The 21,650-nt window shown below is 45.4% G+C and overlaps 1 protein-coding gene across 6 annotated transcripts in view; it reads right to left on the minus strand.

Moving 5' to 3' along the window:
* The window catches only part of SAE1 (SUMO1 activating enzyme subunit 1), a 60,701-nt gene that overhangs the window by 33,448 nt on the left and 5,603 nt on the right, over positions 1-21,650 (minus strand). For 3 of the 6 annotated variants that reach the window (XM_088830896.1, XM_088830893.1, XM_088830895.1), the window contains exons 2-6: positions 13,966-14,077; positions 9,899-10,072; positions 7,503-7,645; positions 5,820-5,919; positions 1,897-1,992 (exon numbers count right to left, since the gene is read on the minus strand). In XM_088830896.1, coding sequence (XP_088687022.1) covers positions 1,897-1,992; positions 5,820-5,919; positions 7,503-7,645; positions 9,899-10,072; positions 13,966-14,077 — 625 coding nt within the window. The remainder of the gene's footprint in view (positions 1-1,896; positions 1,993-5,819; positions 5,920-7,502; positions 7,646-9,898; positions 10,073-13,965; positions 14,078-21,650) is intronic. The other 3 variants (XM_055411770.2, XM_055411768.2, XM_088830894.1) reach the window with 2 other exon arrangements.

Raw genomic sequence — 21,650 nt, forward strand, 5'->3', positions numbered from 1 at the left:
ACAAAACTGCTCTTAAAAAGCATGTGAAACCAATTTTTAAGAAATTAAAAAGCACGCCAAACAATTCTGTATTGCTTGGAAACATAGGCACACAGGAAGAAAAAATGCACGGGAATGAGAAACATGACTGAGGACAGTGGTTACTCACGTGGGCGAGGGGCATCCAAGTGGCCTCGACCACCCAATAGTGTTTTCTGCTTTAAACTGGGTGGTGGTTTCATGGTGGTTTAGCTCTACATTCTTAATTTCTACCCTACAACATCACCTAGTAAGCGTCATTCCATTGTTGAGATTTACAAACACATGATAAAACACTATGCCAAGCCGGCCTATATCCACCCTTTCTGGACACCTTAGTAAATCGACACAAATGTGCCAGCAGACCTGAGGAGACAGAGAAAGAACACACAGATTGGCACAAGGGTCCTGGAAACCTTCTGGTTATTAAGGTGGATAGTGTTTGCTTTATTGTTATGTTTTGTAACTTGCGCTGATGTCACATGATTTCTGTGTAGCAAATATCACACACACACACACTGTGCTGTGATGCTGGCAGGGACTTCTATTCTTCATCCATAGAACCAAGAAACTTCTCTCCAATGACACAAGGCACCATCAGCATCTGCTCCAAAGCTCTTCTACCCGGGAAACCTACCATCAGCTTCCCACCAAATCCTCTGTAATGTACACCCTGCCCCCTCCCTGCCTGCCACCAACCACAAACATACCAAGTCATTCTGACAGTGAGTTTTGAACCTCTCTGGCCTGCAGGTTCTGGTCCAGGCAACAACTCGATAACAGACTTCTACACATTCTTCGCCAAGAACCTTGTCTTCTTTAAAAGTTTGTTCTCTCAGCTCAGTTCAAATAACCTCAACTATGAGAACTAACATACAAAAAACACTTCAATTTATTCAATCACAAAGAAAGTTAAATCCTTTCTAACTAACGAACAAATCCTTTTTACGATGACAATAATCTCCCAAGTTGGGTCATATTATGCTGCTACAACAGCCACTATTGCACACTGAACAAACATGTCCTGAACACGAATGTGTGGGCACTGCACTAGGAACACAGCTGGGAACAAAACTGCCCGGCCCACGTCGAATGGAGTTTACGTGAATGAGGGAAACACTGACAAGTCATCTGAGGGGCAACGGATGCTACAATCAACGTGCCACAGAGGAGAGGAGGAGCTACACTAGTCAGTCACCAGGAATGTTGCTTTAAAGATGGGTCTGAGAGAAGGATGAGAGAGTTGTTAACAAATGGTTCAGAAAGGGAGAAATCAAAACAGTGAATCACTCTTCAACTGTGGAATTCACAACTAATTCATGAAAAAGGGATTTCCAGGGTCCAAATTAGTCACCCACTACCTTCAGAAGTGGTAAAATTAAGTCTGTATTTCTTAGCTTGTCAGAAGCAAATCTTTATGTTTAATCTTTTAAAGCTATCACAGAGAGTATCCACCCCCAGGAATCCATCCACTCCTATCCGGCAGCCCCCTGACAATAAAGAAACATGAGCAGCAACATGGGAGCACACTGGTGGTCATTCATCCTGAAAGTTTTCAGAAGTGATCCTGATTTTCACATAGTTCACCCCACCTTCCTAACCAAACTTCAAGTCACCCTGGAAACTCCAAGGGGATGCCCCTTGTGGTGATGAAGCGCACCTGCACCCTGGGCCATTGCCTGTGTTCTCCCCCTCCCTGTGTCACCCTCTCAGTCATGTCTGACTCGTTGGGACCCCATGGACTGTACCCCCCAGGCTCCTCTGCCTATGGGATTCTCCAGGCAAGAATACTAGAGTGAGTTGCCATTCCCTTCTCCAGGGGTCTTCTTGACCTAGGAATCAAACTCAGGTCTCCTGCAGTGTAGGCGGATTCTTTACCATCTGAGCCACCAGGGAAGTCCACTTAGTCCTTCCTTCTGACACAGCTGCGTGATCTTGGGCAGGTCCCTTAACTTCTCTGGGCTTCAGGGTCTGCTGTAAATGGAGATAAGACAACTAACGCACTTCCTTGCACCCAATGCAGTGTCTTGTACACAGTAGGCATTTTGCAACTCACAGATACAGAAAGAACTGGCTGTTTGGAGCCAGGGAAGTCAGTCATTCTGTCTCAACATCTGAGCTTTTTCTTGACCCTGTTTCTTGTGACTGGGTGTTGATCCTGGCTTTGGTGCTTGCCAATCTGTTCACATTTCAACTCTGACAACTCTTTCTCGGGGAAACCTTTCCAGACACTTCCTCCTCATAAAACCGCTGTCATCTCCTTTACGTGCTGTGTATGGGCACCCACTTCACGTCTGTGCCCAAGACCTGTTTCTGGGGAAATCTGTCTCATGACTCCTCCTGGGTACCAAGGGAGGCACACAGTGTCCCCCTGAGCACCAGTCTCTGGGCTGGGCATCTGCCCACCACTGTAGTTCTCACCGTTGCACAGGTGCTAGAAAGGCCCAGCCAAGCATCTTCCTAGACGGTGTGAAAACCACAAGCGCTGTTTTTCCTCTTTGTTTTTTAACATTTCTAATTTCGGAGCACAATGTGTACCTTCAAGCACAAGAGGGTGTACAACATAGGGCTGAACCTAAGGAAAAAGGGGGAGGGGAAGGGAACCCTCACCAGAAGCCTTTCACAGGAAACAGGAAGTGGCTGCTTCCCCACCCCACTCCTGCAAGGCTGAGCATAGCCCAATTAGTTGAAAGGACAGAATCTAAACCCAGGGATTTTTTGAATTGGAGGAAAACTTCGAAACTGTGGAGCAGTCACTGCCAAAATGGAGACGGCACATTCTCGCAAGGTGGCCGAACCCCGGCCCGGCCCCAGCCTTCCGCAGCTCCCGGGGAGGCCGCACAAAGACAAGGTCTGGAATCCCGGAGATTGTCATGAGGAATGCCCTGCATGCCTCTCGACCTTCACGGCTCGGGGTTGGAATCCAAGCCTGAATTGTCCCCGTGAAACAGCTGACTAACAATGTCAGCTGGGGAATATTTTGATACCTTCAAATTGGGCCCTGTGGAGGAAGAGGCTACACAAAGAGCTGTGTGCCTGAAGAGCCCACAGAATGGTACGCAGAGGCCACCCAGGGCCTGCCAGGGCTGCCCACATTCTCCTCATAGCTCACTAAAGTGGCTCCCAAAAGAGGTTTCCAGATTCGCCCCAGTGGGCACCAGCAGACTGACTCCCAGGAAACTTCCCGCTGTGCAAGGCTCACAAAGCTAGGGCTCTTTCCATTTGAATGTGAAAGGCCCGCCTCAATCAGAGAAGGCCCTTAAGCCATAAAACCCTTCACACCAAGGCCAAGTGTCACACTTGTAAGAGGGTGTGATTTATAAATTGACAGCACCCACAAAGCTGCTTTTGTCCTCCTCCCTTAGTTAACAATTTATCTCCCCCAACCAACCTCACGGAGCCATTCAGATAAAGCTTGACTGGGCCTCAAGAAGAAAGAAAGGAAGAAAGAAAAAGACGCAAGTTTTGGCCAAAATACTAATGTTCGCTCTGGATAATTATGGTCCTGTGAATAGACACTAAAATTAGGGCTTAATAATTCCTCTGTATCGCACTCACAGCATCAAACTATTCCAACACAAACATAAAGAGCAAGAGAAAGAAAATCTCCAACACAGCCTTGCTGGAAACTCAAAGAGTTCCACTTTTGTGGTTTTCTGCAGTCTCTTTTGTGGTTTCTGCATTCTTAGAATCCCCCCTTTAGAGCAACTTTAACTCAACACCCTGACCAGCTGGTTTTTTTCCTCAACGTTTAAATCTACAAAGTGAAGAGTAAATATGGGCTTGGCCGTGTCTTTCCTCTTGGTTTAACAAAACCAATTCTGGCCACTTGGGTTTGTTTTCCTCATCGCGTGAATTCCCTTCTCAAATTCTAACACTAGCTACGAAACCATCATCTATCTACTGATTCCCTTTCCACTCTTTCTTATGTAAAATGAATTATAGTACCAATCCTAGCAGAGACTAAGCCCCTAACATAAACTACGATAAAAAAAATACATATATACACCTGAGAACACTTGTCAATAGCAAGATCTTTCTTCTTAAAAGGTTATTTGGTGGGGAAAAAAACAAAAACTTTATTTTAAAAAAGCAATAAGCAATTCAAGTTTAAACTGTCTCCCTGCCCTTTAGGGAGCCTACTAAATTGTCTACCAATTTGAAAACAAAAAAATCTGTATAAGACTAATGGCTTGGACTCAACAACAGTCTTCCTGATGCTACTCCATGCACAAAGATTCAAACTGCTGGCCCACAAAGCAGGTAAGTAAGGAGGGCACGTTCTCCTTAGTCTCTACAAGGTGCAAGGGCAGAGCATGCAAAAAGGCTGCTGGCATTAACAAGTCTGGGACAGAGCATATGAAAAAAATCTACATGTCTCACTCTCTTGAAAAATCACATCTGGGCATCACTAGGTCCACATTTTCTCCAGAAAAACATCTACTTCTTCATTAACTACACTAAACCCTTTGATTGTGTAGATCTCAACAAACTGTGGAAAATTCTTAAAGAGATGGCAATACCAGGCCACCTTACCTGACCCTGAGAGAACCAACAACTGGAATCAGACATGGAACAGACTGGCTCCAAATTGGGAAAGGAGTACGTCAAGGCTGTATATTGTCACCCTGCTTATTTAACTGATATGCAGAGTACACCATGTGAAATGCCAGGCTGGATGACTCACAAGCTGGAATCAAGATTGCCAGGAGAAATATGAACAGCCTCAGTTATGTAGATGATACCACTCTAATGGCAGAAAGCGACACAGCAAACAGATCGGGAAAAAGCAGAAACAGTGACAGATTTTATTTTCTTGGGCTCCAAAATCACTGCAGACAATGATAGCAGCCATGAAATTAAAAGATGCTTGCTCCTTGGAAGAAAAGCTATGACCAACCCAGAGAGCATATTAAAAAACAGACATTACTTTGTCTACAAAGGTCCATATAGCCAAAGCTACAGTTTCTCCAATAGTCATGTAGGAATGTGAGAGTTAGACTACAGAGAAGATTGAGCACTGAAGAACTGATGCTTTCAAACCGTGGTGCTAGAGAAGGCTCTTGAGAGTCCCTTGGACTGCAAGGAGATCAAACCAGTTAATCTAAAGGAAATCAACCCTGAGCATTTATTGGAAGGACTGATGCTGAAGCTCCAATAATTTGGCCCACCTGATCTGAAGGGCTGACTCAGTGGGAAAGACCCTGATGCTGAGAAAGACTGAGGGCAGGAGAGGAGGACCACAGCAGATGAGATGGTTGAATGGCATCACCAACATAATGGACATGAGCTTGGGAAAACTCTGAGAGATAGTGAAGGAGAGGGAAGCCTGGCATGCTGCAGTCCATGCGAACGCAAAGACTCAAACATGACTTAGCTACTGAACACATAACCTCATGGCAACAGCTAGCTGGCACTAAGCACATCTGCCCCCATTTAAACGGGACAAGCGCTGGCCCACTCTATCCAGACTCCTCCCTTCAGGACTACATGTTTCCTTTCCTGGTTACGGCCTGGAGCGTACAGGACCCCAGGGCTTTCTGACTTAACACTCCCCGCCTCAACATAACTTTTTTCTTAATTTTTACTGAGTATAGCATTCTGGCCTGGGAATTCCCGTGGACAGAGGAGCCTGGCAGGCTACACAGTCCACGGGGTTACAAAAGAATCAGATATGACTTAGCAACTAAAACGAGTATGACTTCACAACTAAAACACCATCACCACCACAATTACGTAGTTGCTTTAAAATGTTATTAGTTTCTACTGCACAGCAAAATGGATCAGCTGCACCAACATACCTTCTTGACCATGGTCGTCTCAGATGAATCAAGTTTGGCTCTCTTGGTATCAGGTCCATCTTCTATTCCTTGACTGACTTTGGCAACTTTGGTTTTCTCCCTAGAGGATGACAAGTGGGAATCAAGTTTAACTCTGTGAATTATGCCATGAGAACAAAAACAGCACCACCACTCACTGCATGAACGGATGGTGGTTAAGAGCAACATCTGACTGATCTGGGCTCAACCCCCAGCCCAGGCACTAAGACCACCTGGTGCAGCATCTACCCACTGTGTGGGCATAACCCCTGCAGGATGATTCAGAGGAACAACCAGTGCTTAGCAGTCTGCCAGGCAGGCGGTATGTTCTCAAGAAACGCAAACACTCCCTGCATTCAGTTCCTCCCATTTACCACGGGGAGCTCACCTTCAGATAACCTGGCCTTCCTTTCTCTACAGTGACTTCTTTATCCATTGAGAACAGGCCTAAAGACTAGATTTTCTTAAAGCCATCACACATTAGAGTTACAAGATTCTGAACATCTCCATCCTTCCCCCATCCCGACTTCACAGGCAAGAAACCTACAAACTGAAGAGAGTTCAGGGGCTCCCCTGAGAAGGGCAATGAAAGAAAGCAGTTCCTGTCTTGACTCCTGGTGGGACCTTCACTACCACACAGGGTCTCTATTTCTCATCGGCAAGGCGGTGGTCAAAAGTCACAGCCCCCAGACCAACTCTTGTCATCTTACAAGAATGGTATCACCACCATCTTTCATCTAGAAGTTCAAAATATGGTAGGTCTCATCATGTGAGACTTAACCATGATCTACAACCTCAAGGTGCAAGAAGAGGAGGTCTGTTTGTTCCACCGGAGCTGCCTCTGGACCCTGGAGATGTTCCAAGGTAGACTCTGGCTGAGAGTGCCTCCAGAGTTGCCCATTTAATTAGTATTCAGTTTATTAGCTCTCAAACTTAAACACACACAAGCCCAAGCTGGGGAACAAATGTATACAATCTAATCAAGTCGTCCCTAAACAGAAAGCAAAGCCCAGACTGCTCAGACACCCATGTGGTGTGCTTTGACAACCTTAGAATTGCCTTTCTCATGATCTATAGCAACTGTTTCCAACCTTTTTGGCATGATGGCAGGTGGGGGGGCGCTGCCAGTTCCGTGGAAGACAATCTTTCCATGGTCAGGGTTGGGGATGGTTCAAGTGGTAATGCAAGTGATGGGGAGCAGGAGGTGAAGTTCCGCCTACCTCCTACTGCATGGCCTGGTTCCTAACAGGTCAAAGACTGGTACCAGTCAGGGGTCTGGGAGTTGGGGACCCCCTGCTCTAGAGGAGACCATCAATTTGGAAGGCAGGAGCCACATCTCCTACAATTCTGAACACACAATCTATGTATTCAATAAGCTGTTAACTGATTTCCCAAAGTTTTAAGTACTAGAGTAAAATACTTTCCTTAAACGGGTCACTTCCTATTGCTGTTGTGTTGTTCAATCGCTAAGTCATGCCCAACTCTTTTCAATCCCATGGACTGGCAGCACACCAGGCTTCCCTGTCCTTCACTATCTCCCAGAGTTTGCTCAAATTCATGTCCATTGAGTCGGTGATGCTATCTAACCATTTCAGTCATTTCCTATCTGTGAATAAAAGGTACATTTTAAAATGCTATGTTCTCTCCTCCTTTCCCTGAACTTACTCTACAAATTCATGCTCTCCAAGATTGGCAAATGTGTATCCATGATAGCCAAAAACATCTCCCATAAAGAACTTGATGCTATTTTTGTGACAGATCTGGTCAACTTTCACTATGACGTCCCTGGAGCAGCAAGTCAGACATACCTGCAGAGGGAAAGAAAGTGGCTGCATGTGAGTTAGGCAGACCATGACTCACCGCCCAGATGTCTAAATAAACCTTAATGAGCAGTCTCTCTGGGCACGTCTAAAGCCAGTTTCAAACTGGTACAACAGGTTCTTTGGATCCTCAGGTTAGAAGACAAAAGAACAGTTGCAGGTTTCAGTGTGCAGAAAATGTAAATCATCGAGACTGTCATTTCACCTTCTGCAACCAAAATGAAACACATTGAGCTATTAAGTAACAGGCACTCAATGAATTTGTTTCCCCTAAACCATGAACATACATAAACCACATTTCAGTTTTCATGAAAAGACAGTAATGTAACTCAGAGTAAGTTATTTCTAAATCATTAACCTATTGAAGTCTGATTAAGCTACAGCAAAAAACAAAACCAGTTTTTAAAATTTACCCAAAGGTCATGTTTAAATACAAGGGCATTATCCCCCCCCTTCTTCTGACTGATGTGTGATGATAAAGAAGATAAACAAGTCCCGTTGGGATTATTTTTCCACAGTTTTCGATGTGAAACTTAATCTGAATTTAAGGACAAAAGAAATGGTTATAGCCCAAGTGACCTCCCTGAATGGGAGGTCTTAACTCTGAATGAGTTAAGACAATGAGCTGGTGATTCACTTAGGGGAATCATCAATGTTGCTCTGAGGCCTCCAGGTCGTGTTCCCAGTAAGTTGAGGTATTGGAAATGGCTAAGCTTTACCGCACAGGACACCATCATTTTGGGAAAAGTTTTGTGACCGGGAAGAGGAAGACAACTTCTAAATCGCACATGTTTTCTTCTGAACAGAGAAAGCTGGAGAAGAAATTACCATAGGATGTTTTCATTTGATAAACCTCTTTGCTGCTGCCTGGGAGCCTTAACACTGACATATCGCTCACAGAGAAATGTGTGTCTCCACTGCCATTCAAAGGATGCAACCACCCGGGGAGAAATCAAATCTAAAAGATAAGACAGGTGCAGTTGAACATGCAAACTGTCTGAACGGAGCTCTGCAGTCAAAAGTGAGTGTGAAAACCTGAGGACCAGTCAAACGTGGCTCAAAGAAGTCACGCTTGCCCTGTGAACATGCCTTATATTAACACAAGCAACAACCCCTTGTTTCAGTTCTAACAAAGCTTTAGTGGCTAGAAGTTCAAGGACACCTAGAGTAAACCAAATGTGGTTGCTATGGATAAAGAAATGAAGGATGACTTATGTCCAAATGGAAAATGTTCCAATACCTGGACTTACAAAACAGAGTGAAAAAAAATCTTAAAGGGACAAAACACACAGATGAACCATCCTTTGAAGCCCACATTTGAATACATGCACACATGAGATATAACGGTGTGGAAACCAAACTCAAATCCTAACCTCTCATGTAATGGGTCTTTCATTGAAAAACCAAGCAGATCATCTCTGACTATTATATGGTTACCCAACATTTACTAAACTTTTCCAGGGCGGAAGAAACCATGTCTGAAAGGTCGTGTAGACACTGAAGAATTTCACGTATCCTTTCACCTCTGCAGAGATTTGGCAGTGAAATCAAATGAGGTCGGATATGCTTCATTTGGCTTACGACTACAGTGACTCTGTCTAGTTATCCATGGCAACATGGTCAAAGCGGCTGTGTGGAAGAAAGAGATATAGACAGACCAAGATCAGGTGTGCTCTTTTTAAAGACAAAACACAGACTGGAGTTTGATATTTCTAACAAAAAAATGACTCTGCTACAGAAATTAATCACCAACTTGCTAAGTTTTCGGAAGAAAACATTTGCAGTGAAAGGTATTAAAGTTGTGTGCAAAGATTCTGGAAGGAAGACAAAACACCAATGATGAAAGCTGGTCTTGGGGGAAATATGCCGAAAGAAGAAACTAAAAGGCAGCAACTCACAAGCAGCTAAAGCAGATTCAACAGCCTGAGTCTGCCTACCCACACACTCAGTAAACTAAGGCCAAACACTAATGAGGCATATATGCACTAAGGTAATATAAGACTTCACCCGACTAGGGCAACAGCTTGGGTTGCCCAAAAACCTGGTTCGGGTTTCTCCTTAAGATAGTACAGGAAAACCGAACCAACTTTCTGGCCCACCCTATTGGCGAAGAACAAAACAGCCTACAAACTATATTGGGAAAAAGCTCAGATTTGAGCGTCTAATACCCCAGGGGACCTAATATACATACAACTAGTGCTTAATTCCTATAGCATATTTTACATTCTCTGTGAAACTTACAGCATCAAATTGGGTGAAAAACGACTCAGGTTTCTTTTCTATATTCTCAGTGTCCACCTTCACATCCACCATGGGGTTGAGATTCTGTGCTCGTTCCAAAGAGGCTTCAGCCCTGTTTCGGCCAACAGACCCAGTACGGATCAGGAACTGGGCTCCGGGGTCTTCTGGAGATACCTGGGAAGGAATTTTTTTTTTTTGAATATTTGAAATTGGCAGGAAACAACAAATTAACTTTTCCATTTTATTTTTCTAATTCTTTAATGAATTTGTTACAGTGTAGCTTGTTTCATGTTTTGGTTTTTTGGCTAAGAGCATGTGGGATCTTAGCTTCTGGACCAAGGACTGAACTCCCTGAATTGAAAAGCAAAGTCATAACTACTGGACTGCCAGGGAAGTTCCCCTTAACTTTTCCATTTTAAAGAGTAACTAAACTATCTACCATCTAATTGTATTACGACTGTTTCTATAGGAATTTGTCCAATGCAGATTCCCTATACTCTTTCCTCCTGAGGCTTTAAAACAGACATTTAACTTTTTTTTCTTTTTTAAACTGGGAATTGATGGTTAAAGAGCACCCCCTTGTGTTTGTAATGAAAATTCACTCTAAACAAAAAAGTCCATGCTTTCTTAATTTTTAACTGCCAACAAAATGACATAATCATGAGTGCTAAAAACTGACCAAAAATACCTACCATGTACCCAACTTGAGGAGAAGGAAATGGCAACCCACTCCAGTGTTCTTGCCTGGAGAATCCCAGGGATGGCGGAGCCTGGTGGGCTGCCGTCTATGGGGTCGCACAGAATCAGACACGACTGAAGCGACCTAGCAGCAGCAGCAGCAGCCCAACTTGAAGCATTCATAGAAAGACATAAGTAGCTTAAAAGATGCAGTCCCTGCCTACAAGTGGTTTCAAATCAAACCGATGCAAAAATCAGACACAATTAAGAATGCTGGAAACGAACTCTTAAATTCAGTTAAAACTCAGAAAGGAGGCGAGATGAGCAGAGGCTGGAGTAGACGGACAATTTCACTCGCAAGGCTGGACATAACCAGAAGAGAGCCTCAAAGACAGATAATATAATCCCCTGATACACAAGTAGGATTAGATTCCACTGTTCAAAATGCATTTCTTCACACATCAAGCGTCTAATTTAATCATTCATCTCCATGGATGACCTCACCACTTCACCAAGCCTGGGCTCAGTAGAGGAAATCCTGCTCTCCTGCCAACTAGGCACAGCACACACTGTCCCTATGATCTTTCCTCCAAGCATATGGAGCTGGTCCTCCTCCCGCTTCAGGCCAGCCGTCTAACGGTACCTGTGACCCCTCCTGGGATCTCACAACACAGAGAGATTGTACACCATAGCGGTTTCTGGAATAATTAAGCTTGGATTCAAACCTGTGATTCAAATCCTGGCTCAAGGACTTAAATGTGTGATTTTGAGCAAATATGAAGAAATCCCATGTAAAACGAGGACCTTTCTAGAAGCAATGCACTTACTCAACACTCTGCCTAGGTTACCTGGGCCTTACTCCTTGGCCTCTTGCTCCCAGCCTTCCTTCCCCTCATTGGACACCCCAGTCTCTATATGGGCCCTCTTCAGTGCAGCTGTCTTCAGGATTCCATTTCAGAATCACTCAGATTTTCACTCTGTGTAGGTCCAAAAACCAACTCCATGCCTTCCAGTATCTACCAAAGTCTACTGTTGTTTCTCAAATTGCTTTTACTGATACAGATTGCTTCCCGATCCATTTGAGTCTTATGTTAAACTATCCATTGGATATTTCCTGCTAGATCCCAGGGGCCAATCATATGTGATTCCTACATTTGTTGGCTTTGTTGATGAGCCCACCAGTCACCCATCCAGTCACCAGAGCCAGAAACCTGGTCTTCGAATCTTCGACATTTCCTTGACAGCAGCCACCAGGTGACGGGACTAAGCAGGTGGGCTCTGCCAGGAGTCGGGGCCTGGGTTCTGGCGCTCCCACTAACTACTGTGACCATGGGTGGGCCATGCTTCACCTCCTTTCCTTCTGTTTTTTTTATGTGTAAAATAGGGATGATAATCCCTCCAGCTCACAGTTGTTTTGAGGACTAAATGACACACTACACCTACCGCTCTAAGCACAGTGTCCAGCACCTCCAGTCCATGGCCGTGGCTGTGGTTACTCCTTGCTTCCCCATACAGAATCCATCCGACCCTACCACCTAAGCACCTCTCACCTCTGGGTGCTTTTCGCCATCTCTGTCATCACTGCCATTCCTCAGACTCTTTCCGACTCTCCCTAAACTACTAAGGCAGCGTTCTAAGTAGTCTTCTCTCCCATACCTTGTGCCGTCCACAGGCTACAGTGTCAGCGATCTACACAAGGCCCAGGGCTCAGGTCCCCTCACGACCTGAAACTCTGTCCAGTGACTCCGCACCACCCAAAGAAGCGAAGAGAGGTTTCTGGCAGAGTTCATCCGCGGGCCCTTTGTGACTTGACCTCACCTGCAATCTGCACCCTCACCCCCATTCCGTGGGCTTTACACTCTACAAATACCAAACTGCTTGTTATTTTTTACTTCTATCATGCTGTGCTAATGTCCCCTGCCTAAAACACAGCCCCTCCAACCTTGAAAAATCTCTACTTGTTTTTTAAGACTCAGTTTAGCACTCCGGGAAGCCTTTCATGTTTCCCTGACACAACCTAAGTCAGGGAGCCTTCTCTGGTTTCTGGAAAAAACTGAGAATGGGAAACAAATCCTGTGCATCCCTCCCTTCCCCCCACCTCCCTGCACCTCATGGCATGTGGGATCTTAGTTCCCCGACCAGGGATGGAAACTGCACCCAGAGTCTTAACCACCAGGGAAGTCCCTCTTGTGGATTTTTCTATTGCCCCTACCTAGAATACTCCAAGGTAGCCAGCAGGTGTTCTTGGATGTGTGCTGATGTAACTGAAATGAACTCTTAAGGGGCGGGAATGAATATCTTCATTTTATAGATGTATAAGCTAAGTCTCTGGGAGGTTAATGCCCTTGCCCAGCTTCAGAAGGTGAAGACTTGAGCCTAAGTCTGCATGATTCCAAAGTTTTTGCATCATGCAGCACTGTCTCCCTGGGATGTCTGTAGTCAGGAACAAAAGCTCAAGCAAACTGAAAAGGCAGAACTACTGAGGAGGGCTCGTGAACTATGAAATTTATGAGATGGGCATCAGGCCGGGTAAGCTGACTGGGACCAGCTTACATGAAAGCAGTGCTTCTCAACCCTCTCTGACTTTTAGGCTCACCTGGAGAACTTTTATTCTTAAATAACTACCCGAATATTCTACAGAACAGATGGGACTGAGAACCCCGTGTTAGGCGTTTGAAAACCAGTCAGAGGAGCTAGGCCTTGCAGCGGAAGCCAGGCAGAAAGCACCGCCAGTCCTTGCACTGCAGAGGTAAGGGGTGACTCCGGCACTGAGTGGCATTCGTCCCCAGGCTGCGGCGCTGACAGAAGCAGGGCACACGCCCTCAGTGTTCTCTCCTCGTCCCCCACGTTCAGATTACACAGCCAAACGAAGACGCTTTCGTCCCACTGTTGGTTTGTTTTTCCACAGCAAGGACCTCCAAGTCTTGGAACCATCCTTCCCTGGGGCTCCACTCTTATCCTCTCTTGTTGTTCAGTTGCTCAGTCGTGTCCAACTCTCTGCGACCCCAGGGGACTGCAGCGCGCCAGGCTTCCCTGTCCTTCCCTATGACCCTCTCTACCCAAGACAAATTCTTCTGGGTGAGGTGTTCCTGCCACTAGGGGGCACCGTGGTGCCAATCACCCTTCAAGGGAGATGGTAACTCCACTTTACAGACCAGCAAGCTCAGTGAGGGGACGGGAGTCTCCACAGGCGGACCACGTAAGGTATGCTGGAGGTGAATTCAAATCCGGCATTGGCACTGTCAGTCTCAATGGCTACAGTGTCATTAACGCCAGCCCTCCTCTATCACAGGCCTGAAGGGGTCAGCAGGAACACACACAATCTCCATGTGTTTATGCTGAAGGGTGGAGACTGTGAAGGACAGTGATATGGTGCCAGCACCTCTCACCTGCTCGTGATCCAGCATGGTCAGTCCTTTCACTCCAGCCAGGATGAGATTCTTGGCGATTTCAGCCCCAAGTCCCTTCATGCCGACAAGAAGCACCCGGGAGGCCCGCAGCCTATAAGGCAGACATTGTTAACAGGATGAGAGAGAACAGTGGAAGTACCTCAAATCACTGAGGAACAAAACAAGCAGGGAAGTAACCTTGGTTTTCATTGAATGCACTTAAGCACCAAGACTTCAGATCTTGGAAAAGAGACAGGCTCCACTCTATCCTACAGAGAACAACCCATTCAACAACTGTTTATGGAGTACCTACAATGCCAGGCACCCCTCTAAGGTGTAGAAATACAGCAGTGAAGAAACAGACACAATCCCTGCCCTCTCAGAGCTTGTATTTTGTAGAGACAGACAGAGACACATAGCGTGTCAAAAAGTGGCGAAAATCAAGCATGATGTGGATCAGTGACGGACGATGCTACTTTTGTCAGCCTGATCGTGAAGGCCATTCCACGGAGGTGCTAAGCAAAAATTGAAATGAAGGACAAGCACACAGGTAGTATTTGGGAGAAGAACATGCCAGGTAGAGAAAACAGCCAAGTGAGAAAGCCCTGAAGCAGAGAGGTGCGTGGTATGTTCCAGGAACAGGAAGGCAGAGAGAGCGGCCAAAGAGCAGAGAGCAAAGGGAAGAATGACAGATGAGGCTGTAGAGAACCAGAGGCCACATCATGAAGGCTCTTACAAAGGCACCGTCAGGACGCTGGACTTTAAACAAGATGGAAAGTCATGGAGTGGGGGCGGGGGGGTTAGAAGAGTGTCACAGTTGAGAGAGGATGATGGCTTGGACTAGCATGACCACAGAAGAGAAGGTGAGAAGGGGCACTATTTAAGCTATCACACACAAGATGGCATGAAAGAGGGTACATCTGGGAAGTGTTTATATCATTTTAAGCCTGTAGGGTGACAGAAGAGGAAGCTTAAAAAGAAAGTAATCAGAGGCTTGGTTATATCCCAGAAGTCTGGACTTAACTCTGAGGTCAGCAGAAAGCAGCGGAGGCCCATAATCCCTTATGTGAAATTCCTGAACCAAAAGTGTTTCAGAATCAGAATTTTTCCGATTGGAAACAGGAAATAAAGAGTTCACATCATGAAAAACCCCATCACGGTCTTACAGGTCTTAGCACCTTGTAATCAAACCCATTAATATTTCTGCAGCAAATCTATGATTATTCACACTGACAAGGATGAGTAAGAATTAAGAACAATCTCACATAAATTCAGGGTCTGCTGGCCAATGAGTCTGCTCCTAATTTAGGAAATGAGTCCATTCTCATATAGTACCACTATAGGGAGAACATGCAGAAACTCTTTTCCAAAAATGGTTCTAATAAGTATGGACACTTGCATGTCATCAGGCTAGAAATCTTGAATGGGAATGAGGGCTGATAAAATCAAGTCCTGCAGTGATTCTTGATGCTAGCAGATTTGGGATTTCCTTCAGCAGTATGATCAAAGGGTAAAATAGAGAGGAGGGAAAGAACACCGACAATATTTCCCTCAGAGGCATATGTCTGGTTACCAGCTTGTTCGTTATTGGTTTTCTACACTTCCCTGCCACTGCCAACCACACCCTAGCAGACAGGAGCCTTTCAAGCAACAATTCCAGTTAACCAGAGTAACTGGGCAAAGGGCTTATGACATACAAGCAAGACAAATAACAGAGATGCTAGCAATGAGGGGGGTCTCTTATTACTGGTTGACAGCATCACACCAGCAGGGGGAAGGAGGAAAGAGGCTATGCATCTTTCCAGAGGCACTCCAATCCCTCCAGAAACAGCACAGATAATAAATAAGCAATGTTTCCAAAGAGGATATCGTGCACAGATCAAACTTCTGATATCAGACAGGCTGAGCAGCCATGCACTCAACTGTACCTTCCAGGTCTCTGCTGTCACTGTTCTTCATCTCCCTTCACCTGGCCCCGACACTGCTGCACCTGGAATTCCAGGTTTCTTGGTCCCTCTTGGTCTGAGTGATGGTCTTTTACTGGTTTGGCTGCTCCATTATCCCAAGGATATAGCTAGACCGGCCCCGCTTGCTTCTAAGAAATCTATACCTCCAAACCCACTAACTTCTCCTCAGGCTCTGTTCTCCTTGCCGTTCCTTTAGCAACAGGCAGGGCCCAGCACTAACGCCCTTCAGGGGTGAAGACTTGGGTCTGAATTCAGGCTCTGCCACTTCCTAACTGGTGACCCAAGCTAACTGAGCCATCTCTCTAAACTTCATTCCATTCATCTGTAAAATGGAGATACCCATTCTGACTTTATGTCATTAAATCTCCTTGAAGACCTGGTCAAATGTGTGCAAAACCACCTAATGTAGGCCCAGCCAACTACCAGATGCTGAATAAAAGTTACCTAAACATTTCTTCAATCTCCACTGCCTTAATTACAAAAGGGCTCAGTGATCAATTTGATTCTGATTTTCAAAAAAGAAAAAAAAATCTGACAGAAAAAAATTTAAGCTGGCATTTAAATCCAGTCTCTCCCATTTCCTTATCTTCCTCGCAAACACGCCTTCAGTTCCCCACCTGCAGGCTTTAAATCACAGTGCTGCACACGGCTGACATGCGCACCCTGTCTTCCTCCCTCGGCCTCATCTAGCCTTTCCTCCAGTTCAAACACCGACTCAGACACCATTTCCTCAAGAAGTCCTTATCACAACCGACTCAGGAGTGTCCTCTCTGAAGTCTTCAAGCACCTGCTCCACATAAACACCTCTGACAGAAATCCCATGGAGCCCACAGCCTCTCCAGGATCTCTCCATCCTACAGAGCTACATGGGCTCTGACTGCTCAGGAGGTTTTTTTGTTCAACTGCCAACAACACTGAATATCACGGTATGTTTTTAATCCTCAACCATTCTAGGGCCCTGAGAGGACTGCTTATTTCTGGCTCAATTAGAATGAAAAGCACTTAAAATAGCACCTGGCGCACAGTCAGCACTTAAAGAATGTCGGCTCTCATTACTCAGTCTAAGGCAGCAATTGCCTTCTGGGAATCAAGCCTATAGAAATACTCAGGTGGCCAACACCAGGCACACTGATGTTGGCGGCAGCAAGGGTCCCCACTCCACGGCCACCACCCTAACCTGGCCTCCGTTTCTCACCTGTAAAACTGCAGCACCCTGATATCCGGCCTCCCTGCTCCCATCCCTGCCCCCCACAAGCCACTGTCCCCATCTCAGGAAAAGAGAGCTCCAACACCAGATCATGCCACTCTCCTGCTCAGTCCCTTCAATGGTTCCCAGGCAAGCTTGGTACCGTCAGTCCTGTCATCTCGTTCTACTCTCGCCCTTGGTAAGCGCCTACAGCCCAGCTGGCCGTCCTTGATCCTAGAAAGCACCTCCACGTCGGCTCCCGCTGCCAGATTCTGGCATTAACTGTTCTCTCTGCTTCTTCCCGTACCTCATCACATGAACTGTTCTTCAGGTCTCAGCTCAACTGTTTCCATCTTAGAGAGGTCCACACTGGTCACCTCATCCAAAATAGGTCCACATCTGGAGTTATGCTATTTGTTCATGTGTTCACTGCTCATTCCTCCATTAGAGTGTAAGCAAGCTTCAGAAACCACAGTATCTCTAGCATCTATGGTTCTGCTTGGAAATATATTACACTGTTAATCCAGTAGCTGTTACAGATACAGCAAAAGAAATCCCAGCAGAATTACATAAACCTGGTAGATAGCAAAATAGCACAAAAAAAAAAAACGACAAAGAATAGTTAACACTCAGTGAACACTCACACTACCTGCCAACCACTGTTCTAAACTCTTCACGTGTATTATGTCATTTAACCCTCATGAGGATCTTATGACCTGGTACCTTGTTATCCCTATTCAGGAGCTGAGAAAACAGGGACTAAGAAGTGAACTAGCTTACACAGTGGTTACACAGCTAAAAGTAACCGACAGACAGAGCTAGCCAGGAGAGAAGGGCAACAATAAGGTAGAGGGATTGAGATGGTATGCTCAGAGGCCACGGCGCCCTGGTGCACACCTGCCAGGAAAATCAAAGTGAAAGTCATTCAGTCGTGTCCAGCTCTCTGCGAACCCATGGACTGTAGCCCTTCAGGCTCCTCTAGCCATGGAACTCTCCAGGCCAGAATACTGGAGTGGGTAGCCGTTCCCTTCTCCAGAGGATCTTCACAACCCAGGGATCAAACCCAAGTCTCCCACACTGCAGGCGGATTCTCTACCATCTGAGCCACCAGGGAGGCCCAAGAATACTGGAGTGGGTAGCCTATTCCTTCTCCAGAGGATCTTCTCGACCCAGGAATTGAACTGGGGTTTCACGCACTGCAGGCAGATTTACCAGCTAAGCTACCGGGGAAGTCCATGAGACAGTCATAAAACAGAATGAAATAACAGTAGTTAACACTTAGGAACAGTTACTGAGGGACTTTCCTGGCAGTTCAGTGGTTAAGAATCCACACTTCCAATGCAGGGGGCATGCATGGGTTTGATCCCTGGTCAGAGAACCAAGATCCCACATGCCTCGCCACGGCACAGCCAAAAAAAAACACCCCAAAAACATAGTTTCTGAATGCCAAGCACTGTTCTAAGCAACTTATGTGTATTAACTCTGCAAGGTTGGTAGTACTGTTGAAGGAGGAAACAGACAGAACAGGCTCCATCTTGAAAGCAAGACTCCATCTTGGGCCGGATTGTTGACTTTGAGCTATATGCCCAGTATCTATGGAAACGACGTACCAACTGAAAAACCAGACCTCCGGATGGAAGAGCCCCAGGGCTCGTATCTAGACTCTCTGTCTCCTAAAAGAATACCCTAATTATCTGCGTAACCAAATAGAATCATAAATTCTATTATGCTTACTGGGGTATGACCACAGGCCTATTGATAATTGTCCACTGTTAACTACCTAGACTTAAGGCATATGAATCATGGGTTAACTTTGCTTCTATCTTTCCCTCTGCTCAGACTAGTTTCAGGGAATTTGGGGAGGTGGCTTTGGGCATGTACACTTAGGGTATATAAGGTTTTCACTAAACTGGTCCGGGTCCTTGGCTAAGAGGAGACTCTGCCTTGGGGCCGCCGGTATAATAAATTGCACTCCACTATCTGCATTGTCCTTCTGAGTGAGTCTGTTTCCTGGAACGCATGGCTACAACATCATTAGTCTCATTTTACAGATAAAGGAAGCTGAGAGGTCAAACAAAATAATGCCACCCCGCCCTCGCCACGTCCATGCCCCTAATTCCTGGGGTCCATGAATAAATTACATCATGACAAAAGTAATTTTGCTGATGTGATCAAATTAAGCATGGGGGGGGGGTAGGGGTAATTATCCTGGATTTTCCAGGTGGGTCCAAATAATCACAAGGGTCCTTTAGAGAGGGAGGCAGAAGGGACAGAGGTGGCAAGGTGATGACAAAAGCAGGGGCTTTGCTCAGAGAAGAGAGGCGTGAAGATGATTTGGAGATGAAGGAAGGGGCCACAAGTCAAGGAATGCAGGTGGCTTCTAGACATTAGAAAAATTAACCAAATTGTTCCCAGAGCCTCCAGAGAGCACAGCCCTGCCAACACCTTAATTTTCATTTAGCCCAGGGAAACAGATTCCAAACTTCTGTCCTCCAGAATTTGGGCTGTTGTAGGCCACAAAATTTGTGGTAATCGTTACAGCTGCCAAAAGGAAACTAACCCACTGAGGCACGGAGTTCTCAGGGACTTGCTGAAGACAGAACAGCTACCCAACAGGCATTATTTTGTCTGCCACTCTCAGCTTCCTTTATCTGTAAAATGAGACTAATACTACCGACCTTGCAGAGTTAATACACATAAGTTGTTTAGAACAGTGCTTGGCATTCAAAAACTGTATTTTTTGGGTGGTTTTTTTTTGGCCATGCCGCAGTGAGGCATGTGGGATCTTAGTAAAGCAGATATGAACTCATGCAATACTGCTCAAGTATGCTCATAAAGTTATATGCCTCTCAGGACTTCCCTGGCGGTCCAGGAAGACTCCACACTTCCAAAACAGGAGGTGTGGGTTCAATTCCTGGTCTGAGGGCTAAGATTCCATATGACTCGGGGCCAAAAAACCAAAACATAAAAAAGCAACATTACTGTAAGAAATTCAGTGAAGACTTTAAAAACGGTCCACATAAGAAAATCTTGGAAAAAAAATATAAAGTTATATGCCTCTCTACAGCAAATAAATGTAAAGTCACATTATGACATATTGTGTACAGTCTATCAGTAACAATAATAGTAATTACTATCCACAGAGGGTTCACAGGGTACCAGGCACTGAGTTAGATATGTACCTACAGTGCCTCACTGAAACCTTGATTATGGTTCACCATTTTTCTCTCTCAGAAAGCACACACACTCTAAATGTTGCATATAGTTTCTCTCCCTAAAAGGCAAGGTGGCTCAACGGGCCCCAGCATGGGCCATTATGTTTCCATTGGAAAGGATTCATGCCTACCTCGGGAAAGGAAAAAACTGAAGTTCAGTAAAGATGTCCAAGCTCTCACAGCTAACGGGTGCTCAGCACTGGGGATCCAAATTCAGTTTTAGCCAGGACCTGTGCTTTTCTTTCCCTCTCTCAACGTCTCCCCCATGCTGCCTTGCATATTGTTGTTCAGTCGTGTCTGACTCTTTGTTACCCCATGGACTGCAGCACTCCAGGCTTCCCTGTCCTCCACCATCTCCCAGAGCTTGCTCAAACTCATGTCCACTCAGTCGGTGATGCCATCCAACCAACTCGTCCTCTGTCATCCTCTTCTCCTTTTGCCTTCAATCTTTCCCAGGACCAGGGTTTTCTCTAATGAGGATTAAGTAGGTTCTAAATAAATATTTGTGGATTCACTCCCCTCTTAACTTCTGCCATAGAAATACCTTTTAAACTTCTGGGAAGGAAGGAACCAATTTTTATACCACAATCTGAATTCACAAAACATACTGCAAAGTAAGTCAAGCCAATGAATTTCACTCATGATTAAAAATTCTGAAAACTACCAAATTCACATTCAAACCATGTTTATTGAGAGTCTAATGCAAAAATCTTGTAAAAGACTATTTCTAGTAGGGCAAAGACGAAGTCCCCAAGGACAGGCAGAGCTTTAGCATATCTGAGGAACAGAGAGGTTCAAGGACAGACAGCTTGAATGGAGCAAGCCAGGGAGATGCAGGCAAGGACAGGCAGGGCAAGAAAGGCACCAGATTTAAAAGGTCTGAGCACTCAGAAAATCACTGGGAAGGCTTTAAGAAGGAATGTGAAGATGTTCGTTTTTCATTTAAATCAGTTTGGCTACTAAGTTGAGGATGGATTATAAGGAGTCAAGAGTGGAACAGGGAGACCAAGGAGGAACTGCAGAGGTGATTTGAGATGATGGGCATAATGAAAAAAGGCAGGTGAGATGAACCTTGAAGCAGAACCCTGAGGACTTCCCAGTAGACAGGACAAAGACAGAAAGGACACAGATGAATAAAGAGCTCCTAGGTTTCTAGACAGTGCAACCAGACAAATGATGGGACCACTAGGCAGATTTGATCATTTCCTGCTTCTAAAAATACTTCTCTTTTTCCATTAACAGTGCAGTTGTTGTTGTTTAGTTGTTAAGTCATATACAACTCTTTGTGACCCCATGCCAGGCTCCTCTGTCCATGGG

This window comes from Moschus berezovskii, chromosome 22 (assembly GCF_049115385.1).
Source record: "Moschus berezovskii isolate FMDL1 chromosome 22, NW_MosBer_1.0, whole genome shotgun sequence".
Classification (NCBI taxonomy): domain Eukaryota; kingdom Metazoa; phylum Chordata; class Mammalia; order Artiodactyla; family Moschidae; genus Moschus; species Moschus berezovskii.